We start from the raw sequence: 11,020 nt of genomic DNA, 5'->3' as shown, positions 1-11,020 counted from the left end.
GGGGATCACAGTATTGAATGCCGAACTAAAATCAATATAGCAGCATTCTGACGAAAGCGTTGGGGCTGTCCAGGTGGGTCAGGGCAGAATGAAGTGCCGTGGAAATGGCATCCTCTGTTGACTTGTTGGTGCAATAGGCAAATTGATGGGGGTCCAGGGTAGTGAGCAGACAGGATTCTAGATGTGATAGAACCAGTCTCTCAAAGCACTTTGCAATGATGGGGGTGAGTGCAACTGGGCGGAAGTCATTCAGGCCCGTGGCAGTGGAATGCTTTGGCACTGGCACGATGGTGGCGATCTTGAAGCTTGTGGGGACAACTGCCTGGGCCAGGGACAGATTACAACAATTACAGCACGGAAATAGACCATCTCAGCCCTTCTAGCCCGTGCCGAACTCTTACTCTCACCTAGTCCCACCGACCTGCACTCAGCCCATAACCCTCCATTCCTTTCCTGTCCATATAGCTGTCCAATTTTACTTTAAATGACAACATCGAACCTGCCTCAACCACTTCTGCTGGAAGCTTGTTCCACACAGCTACCACTCTCTGAGTAAAGAAGTTCTCCCTCATGTTACCCCTAAACTTTTGCCCTTTAACTCTCAACTCGTGTCCTCTTGTTTGAATCTCCCCCACTCTCAATGGAAAAAGCCTATCCATGTCAATTCTATCTATCCCCCTCATAATTTTAAATACCTCTATCAAGCCCCCCTCAACCTTCTGCGCTCCAAAGAATAAAGACCCAACTTGTTCAACCTTTCTCTGTAATTTAGCAGATGAAACCCAGATAACATTCTAGTAAATCTTCTCTGTACTCTCTCAATTTTGTTGACATCTGTCCTATAATTCAGCGACCAGAACTGTACACAATACTCCAAATTTGGCTTCACCAATGCCTTGTACAATTTCAACATTACATGCCAACTCCTATACTTAATGCTCTGATTTATAAAGGCCAGCATACCAAAAGCTTTCTTCACCACCCTATCCACATAAGATTCCACCTTCAGGGAACTATGCACCATTATTCCCACCTTCAGGGAACTATGCACCATTATTCCTAGATCCCTCTGTTCTACTGCATTCTTCAATGCCCTACCATTTACCATGTATCTCCTATTTTTATTAGTCCTACCAAAACGTAGCACTTCATATTTATCAGCATTAAACTCCATCTGCCATCTTTCAGCCCACTCTTCTTACTGGCCTATTTCTCTCTGCAAGCTTTGAAAACCTCCTTCATTATCCACAACTCCACCTATCTTAGTATGCTCCACGGCCGCTGGACTAAGTATGTACATGTAGGAGGGGACTATGTTGAAAAATAGATGTGCTAGGTTTTCTAAAATTGACTCCTTCTCCCTTAGGCCACGAACTTATCAATCACTCTTTGTACACTCTGTCCACCAGAAGTGGGATCTCCCAGTGGCCACCCATGTTAATTCCTCTTCCCATTCCAATTCCAATATGTCAATCTATGGCCTTCTCTACTGTTGCAACAAGGCCACACTCAGGTTGGAAGAACAACACCTGATGTTCCATCTGAGTAGCCTCCAATCTGATGGCATGAACATAGATTTCTCGAACTTCTGGTAATGGCCCCCCTCTGTTTCACCATTCCCCATCCCCTTTTCCCTTTCTCACCTTAACTCCTTGCCTGCCCATCGCCTCCCACTGGTGCTCCTCCCCACTTTTCTTTCTTCCATGGGCTTCTGTTCTCTCTGCGGACTTCCTCTTCTCTCACGCTGTATCTCTGTCAACAAACAACTTCCCAGCTCTTTACTTCATCGCTCCCCCTCAGTTTCACCTGTCACCTTGTGTGTTTCTCTCTCTCCCCTCCCTCACCTTTTAAATCTACTCCTCATCTCATCTCCAGTACTGTTGAGGGGTCTTGGGTTTTTTCCATAGATACTACGCGGCCTGCTGAGTTCCTCCAGCAGTGTGTGTCTGTTGCTTGGATTTTCAGCATCTGCACATTTTATCTTGTTTGCCATTATGCTGAGCCTTTATAAGACACCAGTCAGACTGCCCTTGGAATACTGTCAGCAGTTTTGGCCTCATGTCCCAGAAAAGACTTTTTTGTCATTGGAGGGACTCCAGAGGAGGTTCACGAGGATGATTTCGGGAATGATGGGGTGAACATGTGAGGAGCGTTTGGCAGCTTTGAGCCTGCAGGCATTGGAACTCAGAAGAATGTGGCAGGGATCTCATTGAAACCTACTGAATGTTGAAAGGACGAGATAGGGTGGATGTGGAGAGGATGTTTCCTATGGTGGGGGTATCCAGAACTAGGGAGCACAGCCTCAAAATGAAGGGGCGACCTTTTAGAACAGAGTTAAGGAGAATTTATTTTAGCCAGAGCGTAATTAACCTGTGGAATGCTCTGCTATAGACTGTAGTAAAGGCCAAGTCCATGGGTAAATTTAAGGCAGAAGTTAATCATTTCCTGATCAGACAGGGCATCAAAAAATATGGAGAGAAGGCAGGTGCATGGGGGCTGAGTGGGTTCCAGAATCAGCCATGATAGAATGGTGGAGCAGACTGGATGGGCGGAATGGCCTATTCTACTCCTATGTCTTATGGTCTTTACTCCTTTCCATAGACGCTGCCTGCCTGGCTGGCCGAGCTCCTCCCGCATGTTGTGTGTGTTTCTATCCCAGCAACCCGCCCGCTTTTGGATGCGGGGGTGGGGGAGGGGGGAGACCGGAGGAAATGAATGTGAAGGTATGCAATTTGAATCAACGCATTCTCGAGCACGTTAATAATCAGCTTTATTTCCAATATCCAAACGATCATTTTAAGAAATACCTAGCAATTGCATGACTCACTCGTATAGTTTACTGTATATCTGATTGCAAGTTTCATTGTTACAGACAGTACAGGCAGCATAGATTTTATTATCGCAGGAACAAACGACAACTGAAACTGCCCTTTCATGGAATGGCCTGACAGATTTGCAGCCTATTGTTCCGGCTTATCCACAGTGGGTCTTTGGTATTCCGCCTTCCTCCACACGACAGCGTTAACCCTGGCAAATCCTCCGACAGGAGCTTTAAAGATGTGTTGGTAGGAACAGGGTTAATTGTGAAGCGAAACCTGTGGAAAGGGCCTTGATCGGACAACCACTGACGTGAACCAACCCATCTTCATCAAGCCCGCGGCGTGGGCTCTGTCCTCCCTTTCCTATGGGAAAGGGTGCGTGGATCCGGCTGCATTTGGCAGCTGGATCCACGCTCGTTTCCTCGCATACAAGGGAGGGTGGCTGAGCTCGTCCCATCTGGAAAAGTGCGTTGGATCCTGGGGGGACTTAATTTCCTGCTGAGGGCACAGAGATGGTTGATTATAGGGGAGATGAGGAGTGCACATTCGTAGCCTTTCTGAGAATCATTCAACGAGTATTTGGGAAAAGGGGGGAGGGGCGATATTTATTCTGCGTGTCAGGGACAGATAGCAATAGGGAATTATATGGGGTGTCCCGGTGCAATCAGGGATTTATTCTCTGTGAACACACAGGGTGACACCACTGTAGTTTTCCCAGAAGTGACATCCATAGGGGAAGTTGTTGGAGCTCCACAGATTTTTGTACCGTCTCACTACATGGACTACATGCCCGGGGAGGTTGCCGTAGATATGATCCGCCACTTTTTTTGGATCCTTCCAGCCGCCCTTCCCCTCCATTAACTGCCTGATGCGAGACTCATCAACTAGCCTTGGGTTGGTGGTGTACGAGACAACAATATTAACACCGTTGTGCCTGAAAAAATAGAAGTAGTTATAGCCAATAACACAGTGATTGGCATAAGCATGGACGGGATCATAGACGCGCACTGACCAACTAACCCAGTAGTATTTAGTTCGTAATTCATTGTGGACATAAGATGAACACTCGTGGTTATCCCTCGCTCCTTTCCCCCTCACCCATCTATCCACGTCTATCTTCGCCTGCTCCGCAAACTCACTGATGCAGCGATCTATCATGGATTTCATTTTGCCTTCGACTTGCGCCAGTTTTTCTTTCCACTCCGCCTCCAGTGCCTTTGCGTCGTTCCCGGTGATGGCAGCGTGTCCCAGCACAGCGATCACACCGACACAGAAGAGCTTCTTCAGTGCGGCGCAAAGGCTCTCCATCAGCCGCCGATCCCTCCCGCCAGAGTTCATGGCGGTGTCCAGGATAGATTTGCCGAAACATCTGGCAGAACCCATCACTCCATCATAGAGAGTGTGGAGGTTCTGGTCCCCCTTGGTCGCGTCGAAGTGTTTGAGAAACTCTTCCTTCTCCTTCTGCCGGAACTCCGGCGCTGCGCTCAGGATGTCCATGTACTTCCTGAACTGGTTCTTGAGGTTTTCCTGAATGGGGAAATACTGATTTTCCATCGTGCTTCTGTCGATCTCCCGAAGCACTTTGGAAATCTGCCCCGAAATGAAGTCCAGCTGGTTTCTGACGGCTTGGAGCTGTTCCTTCATAAAGGCCAGCTCCGGACTGTCCACGCCGCTCAGGGCTAGTCTCACAATCGCTGCGGCCACTCCAATGATTGGGCCCAAGACCCCCAATGAGGAAGATAACTTCTCCACAGAGCCAAACAACTCCAAAGCGGCCTGTGCGGTCTCAGCGGTGGATTTGCAAAACTCCAGGGCATCTTCGGTAACTTGAGACATGTTTCCGTCACTCCTCGGGCACTGTGATCAATTCTTTCTCTGGAATCTAAACAGAAAGCAATGGTTCAGCGAAGTCCTGTGATTTGTTCGCGGCGGTTTGAGGCATCATGACTACAGATATATCCATGCCCTATGTGAAAGAAACGCGAAAAAAAACTATGCGGTTTGACCCACTGAATTCCTCCAACAGTTAGACTGTGAGACATTCGGTCCATCCAATCTGCTTTGCCATTCCATCATGGCTGATTCATAGTCCCATCAACCCAATGTCCCGCCCTCTCCCCGTAACCTTTCATGCTTTACCGGTCAACAACTGACCCACCTCCGCTTTAATTACAACCAATGACTTGGCCTCCACTGCAGTCTGTGGCAATGATTCAAGACCTTCTCCCTAAAGAATTTAGACTCCCCCACCATGGGAAACATCCTTTCCACATCTACTCTGTCCAGGACTTTCAATATTTGAAAGGTTTCAATGAGATCCCCCCTCAACCTTCTGAATTTCAGCGAGTACAGACCCAGAACCATCAAATGTTCCTTGTATGATAACCCTTTCATTCCTGGAATCATCTTTGTGAACCTTCTCTGAACCCTCTCCAATGCCAGCACATCTTTTTTTTAAGATGAGGGGCCCAAAACTGTTCCCAATACTCAAGGTGAGGCCTCACCAGTGACTTATAAAGCCTCAGCATCACATCCTTGCTCTTGTATTCCAGACTTCTTGAAATGAATGCTAACATGGCATTTGCCTTCCTCACCTCCGGTGTGCCTCAGGGATATGTTCAGGGACCCTTTCTCTTCGTGATTTTTATAAATAGGCTGGATGAGGAAATGGAGGGACGGGTTAGTAAATTTGCTGATAACACAAAGGTTGGGGGTGTTGTGGATAGTGTGGAGGGTTGTCAGAGGTTACAGCGGGAACATAAATAGGATGTAAAACTGGGCTGAGAAGTGGCAGATGGAGTTCAACCCAGATAAGTGTGAGATGGCTCATTTTGGTAGGTCAAATATGATGGCAGAATATAGTATTAATGGTAAGACTCTTGGCAGTGCGGAGGATCAGAGGGATCTTGGGGTCCGAGTCCATCGGACACTCAAAGCTGCTGCGCAGGTTGACTCTGTGGTTAAGAAGGCCTACGGTGCATTTGCCTTCAACAGCCGTGGGATTGAGATTAAGAGCCAAGAAATAATGTTATAGCTATATACCACCCTGGTCAGACCCCACTTGGAGTACTGTGCTCAGTTCTGGTCGCCTCACTACAGAAAGGATGTGGAAACCATAGAAAGGGTACAGAGGAGATTTACAAGGATGTTGCCCGGTTTGGGGAACGTGCCTTATGAAAACAGGTTGAGTGAACTCGGCCTTTTCTCCTTGGAGTGATGGAGGATGAGAGGTGAACTGATAGAGGTGTATAAAATGATGAGAAGCATTGATCGTGTGGATAGTCAGTGGCTTTTTCCCAGGGCTGAAATGGCTAACACGAGAGGGCACAGTTTTAAGCTGCTTGGAAGTAGGTACAGAGAAGATGTCAGGGGTAAGTTTTTTTTTATGCAGAAAGTGGTGAGTGCGTGGAATGGGCTGCCAGAGGCGTTGGTGGGGGTGGATACGACGGGGTCTTTTAAGAGATTCCTGGATAGATACATGGAGCTTAGAAAAATAGAGGACTATGGGTAACCCTAGGTAATTTCTAAAGTAAGTATATGTACGACACAGGTTTATGGGCCGAAGGGCCTGTATTGTGCTGTAGGTTTTCTATGTTTTCTACGTTTTTATGTTTCTACCACCGACTCAACCTGCAAGTTAACCTTCAGGGTGTTCTGCACAAGGACTCCCAATTCCCTTTGCATCTCAGATTTTTGGATTTTCTCCCCGTTTAGAAAATAGTCTGTACATTTATTTCCAGTAGCAAGGTGGATAACCATACATTTTCCAACATTTTATTTCATTTGCCACTTTCTTGCCCTTTCTCTTAATCTGTCTGTCTTTCTGAAGCCTACCTGTTTCCTTAACACCACCTGCCCCTCCACCGATCTTCGTATCATCTGTAAACTTGGCAACAAAGCCATCTATTCCATCATCTAAATCATTGATACACAGCATAAGAAGCAGTGGTCCCAACACCGATCCCTGCAGAACACCACTCGTCACTGGCAGCCAACCAGAAAAGGATCCTTTTATTCCGACTTGCTGCCTCCTACCAATCAGCCAATGCTCTCATCATGTTAGTAACTTTCCTATAATACCATGGGCCCTTAACTTGGTAAGCAGCCTCATATGTGGCATCTTGTCAAAGGCCTTCTGAAAATCCAATTATACAACATCCACTGCATCCCCTTTATCTATCCTACTGGTAATCTCCTCAAAGAATTCCAACAGATTCGTAGGCAAGATTTTCCCTGAAAGGAAACCATGCTGACTTTGTACTATCTTGTCCTGTGTCACCAAGTACTCCATCACCTCATCCTTAACAATTGACTCCAACACCTTCCCAACCACTGAGGTCAGACTAACTGGTCTATAATTTCCTTTCTGTTGCCTTCCTCCTTTCTTAAAGAGTGGAGTGACATTTGCAATTTCCCAGTCCTCTGGCACCATGCCAGAGTCCAATGATTTTTGAGAGATCAGTACTAATGCCATCATAATCTCTAATGCTACCTCTTTCAGAACCCTAGGGTGCAGTTCATCTGGTCCTGATGACTTATGACCTTTAGGTCTTTCAGCTTTTTGAGCACCTTCGCTCTTGTAACCATAACTGGACTCATTCCTCGTCCTTCACACACTACAACATCAGGCATACTGCTAATTCTTCCACGGTGAATACTGATGCAAAATACTCATTTCATTCATCAGCCATCTTCTTGTTAACCGTTATTATTTCTCCTGCCCCATTTTCTAGCGGTCCTATATTCATTCTCATTTCTCTTTTATTTTTACCATACTTGAATTTTTTTTTGATATCCACTTTGATATTATTTGCTGGTTTGTTTTCATAATTCATCTTTTCCCTCCTAATGATTTCTAGTTGCTCTCTGTAGGGTTTTTGAAACTTCCTAATCCGCTGTCTTCCCACTGATTCTTGCTTTGTTCCGATTAATCTCCGTCTTCCATTACTACACACATATTTGTTACTGATTTAATCCCGCTGTATCCTTTCATACTTATTCACTTTCCACAAGTTGACCAATGAGTATATCGCCTGCAAGCCTAGTAACACAGCCCTGTTTAGCTACAACCCAGTCACTTCAATGTACCACAAACTGTTCGCTGTGGAGCTGCGCTACTTACTGATCCCCACCCAGAAGCATGACTTTCCATAGCCACATTCTGTCTTCCATGGGCTGTCTCAAAAGGTCAACGGGAACTTTCAAAACTGAGGACGAGATGACTAGGGCGTCTGCGAATCTAGGCATGAAACTCTGCTGCCCGACCTTCCTTATTACACTCTCACTGCCTCCGTCCAACGGAACACCCAGCGGATTTTACTCCGACTGGCTGCGGTCACACGATTAATTTATCATATGATTAATATTAAGATTATATTTATTTATCAGATGGACAATGCGCTTCCGGCGCGGATAGCCTGCCCACAGATAACTACCCCTTCACATACTGGGAATGTGGGAGGAAACCCACGTTGTCATGAGGAGAAGCTAAGTAAATTCTGAAAGAGCGCGGCGGGAACTGAACCTGATCTCTACGCTATAAAGAGTTGCGTTAACTTCTAACTACCGTACCTCAGATTCGGAGGCAACACGACATACAACCTGAAGCAGAGTGTGATCGGATCCGACGAACTCCGGGAGAGTTGTCCGGCCCAAACTCCGAGCAGGAACTTCCGAGTTCCCACTGTCCGCAGGTCGATGAACGGACTGAGGACTCCTGTATATACGGGGGCAGAGGCGCATGCAACATGATTGACAGCCTTATGCACACCCCTCTTTGAAATACTCACATTCCCGACACACCGCTGATGACTGCTGCCACCGGGAAATATGTGATCTATAATGAGTTACGTTTAATAAGTTTAAAATAACCAAACTCTTGGAAGGAATAGTTTAGTTAAGTAACAAAAACAACGGAAGGATGTTTTGCAGAACGCAGAATGAAAAGCATTTCACGTAAATTCCACAAAGTCTCAAGGCTTACACCTGACGCAACACCTGTGAAGCACTCCCAGTGATTTTACACTTGTAATTCAACCTTGGGAATGCGACTGCTTTCCAGAATTAGTATAAAACGGGGCGATCTAATTGGGTGGGTTATTTTACTGGAAGGTAATGGTTTTACTGGGTGGGTTATTTTATTGACCGGATAGGCCGAATGTCCGTTTGGGCTGTAACTAATTCACCGTCCCATGATTTCCTCCGGCTAACGTGATTCTCAGAAGCGACGATGCATCTAACGCCGCAGCTGGTGCGCCCCCCTCCCCCCCCCCCCCCCACACCCCCGAATCAGTGACCGGCTGGAAAGTAAGCGGCAGAAAATATTTGGGACTCTGAAGAACCGGAGCTCAAACCTCAGAATATGTTTCTCCTCATTACGGGAACTGGGAGGCTGCTGGTGTCGGGCCACTTCTGATCCCGGAACGGATAGTTCCCGATCCGAAATCCCACAAGTGGGGCGGGGGTGTTTCCGAGTGACTGGGTTAAGGAAATCTGAGACCTTGTGACACCGGATGAAGGTCGCAGAAGGGCTGGAATGGTGGGAAAAATACTGGAAAGCTCGAGTCCGATTTGGCCACTCGGCCCTCTGCTCTGCTCCAGGTACTAGCCCTAACATGATCTTTTTGTTCCTGTCCTAATTTATGTTGAAATAAGGTTTTTCTTGTGGATACAGGGTACATGATGTTATGTAGTTCCGATGCTGTGGCGAGCAAGTTTTTTAATTGTACGAGTTGATACGTGTACACCTGCCGTTTCTTTCCGCCTATTCCTCTCGGATCTATATCATGCTGTATCGGGATATCTGTCTTGTTCTCAACCTTCATCAATATCCACAGCCCCGACATTCGGAGTTATAAAGCTGGAGAAAAAGGGTAGAGATTATTCACTGGCTGACTGCGCCTGGACTGCTGTGCACCGAGTTAGCCGGTTTACCTTCAGAAGTACATTCACACTTCGGAAGAATTTCTAAAGCGTAAGACCTGGGTTGGGGGTTTATACAATCACGAATGACGGGGGGGGGGCGCGGGGGGGAAGTGCTACACAAATTGTTGTAGTAACTTTCTGAAAGACACAAGATGCAGGTTTGCGAAGATAGACTGGAAAGGATCTGGAGAGGAAAGACGGGAGTAGTGGGGCGGAAGAAGGACTCGGTGAATCTATTGTGTGCGTGTTAAAGGCGGGTGGAGGTGGCAGAGGACTGGAAAGAAAAGGGGTACTGGAGCTCAGTATATCCGGAGGAGAGATAAGGGACAGAGGGGAAACACACACAAAATGGTAGAGAAACTCAGCAGGGCAGACAGCATCTAAGGAAAAGAGTACCATCCAAACAACAGGAATTCTGCAGATGCTGGAAATTCAAGCAACACTCATTAAAGTTGCTGGTGAACGCAGCAGGCCAGGCAGCATCTCTAGGAAGAGGTACAGTCGACGTTTCAGGCCGAGACCCTTCGTCAGGACTAACTGAAGGAAGAGTTAGTAAGAGATTTGAAAGCTGGAGGGGGAGGGGGAGATCCAAAATGATGGGAGAAGACAGGAGGGGGAGGGATGGAGCCGAGAGCTGGACAGGTGATTGGCAAAAGGGATACGAGAGGATCATGGGACAGGAGGTCCGGGAAGAAAGACAAGGTGGGGGGGGGAACCCAGAGGATGGGCAAGGGGTATAGTGAGAGGGACAAAAAGGAGAGTGAGAGAAAGAATGTGTGTATAAAAATAAATAACAGATGCGGTACGAGGGGAAGGTGGGGCATTAGCGGAAGTTACAGAAGTCGATGTTCATGCCATCAGGTTGGAGGCTACCCAGACGGAATATAAGGTGTAGTTCCTCCAACCTGAGTGTGGCTTCATCTTTACAGTAGAGGATGCCGTGGATAGACATGTCAGAATGGGAATGGGATGTGGAATTAAAATGTGTGGCCACTGGGAGATCCTGCTTTCTCTGGCGGACAGAGCGTAGGTGTTCAGCAAAGCGGTCTCCCAGTCTGCGTCGGGTCTCGCCACATCGGGAGCACCGGACGCAGTATATCACCCCAGTCGACTCACAGGTGAAGTGTCGCCTCACCTGGAAGGACTGTTTGGGGCCCTGAATGGTGGTAAGGGAGGAAGTGTAAGGGCATGTGTAGCACTTCTTCCGCTTACAACGATAAGTGCCAGGAGGGAGATCAGTGGGGAGGGATGGGGGGGACGAATGGACAAGGGAGTCG

General features: G+C 47.3%; 1 protein-coding gene across 4 annotated transcripts in view; it reads right to left on the bottom strand.

Annotated features, from left to right (window-relative positions):
• Nucleotides 1-2,759: 2,759 nt before the first annotated feature.
• The window catches only part of LOC134344606 (protein rapunzel-like), a 53,562-nt gene continuing 45,301 nt past the window's right edge, over nt 2,760-11,020 (bottom strand). The window contains exons 1-2 of one of the 4 annotated variants that reach the window (XM_063044707.1): nt 8,421-8,548; nt 2,760-4,701 (exon numbers count right to left, since the gene is read on the bottom strand). In XM_063044707.1, coding sequence (XP_062900777.1) covers nt 3,492-4,655 — 1,164 coding nt within the window. In that variant the 5' untranslated portion in view covers nt 4,656-4,701; nt 8,421-8,548 and the 3' untranslated portion in view covers nt 2,760-3,491. Of the gene's footprint in view, nt 4,702-5,323; nt 5,371-8,390; nt 8,549-11,020 lie in introns of those variants that run through there. The other 3 variants (XM_063044706.1, XM_063044708.1, XM_063044709.1) reach the window with 3 other exon arrangements.

This window comes from Mobula hypostoma, chromosome 3, assembly GCF_963921235.1.
Source record: "Mobula hypostoma chromosome 3, sMobHyp1.1, whole genome shotgun sequence".
NCBI classification, from domain to species: Eukaryota; Metazoa; Chordata; class Chondrichthyes; order Myliobatiformes; family Myliobatidae; genus Mobula; species Mobula hypostoma.
The sequence above is the reverse complement of the archived record's forward strand: the minus strand, read 5'-3'. Positions and strand labels throughout refer to the sequence as shown.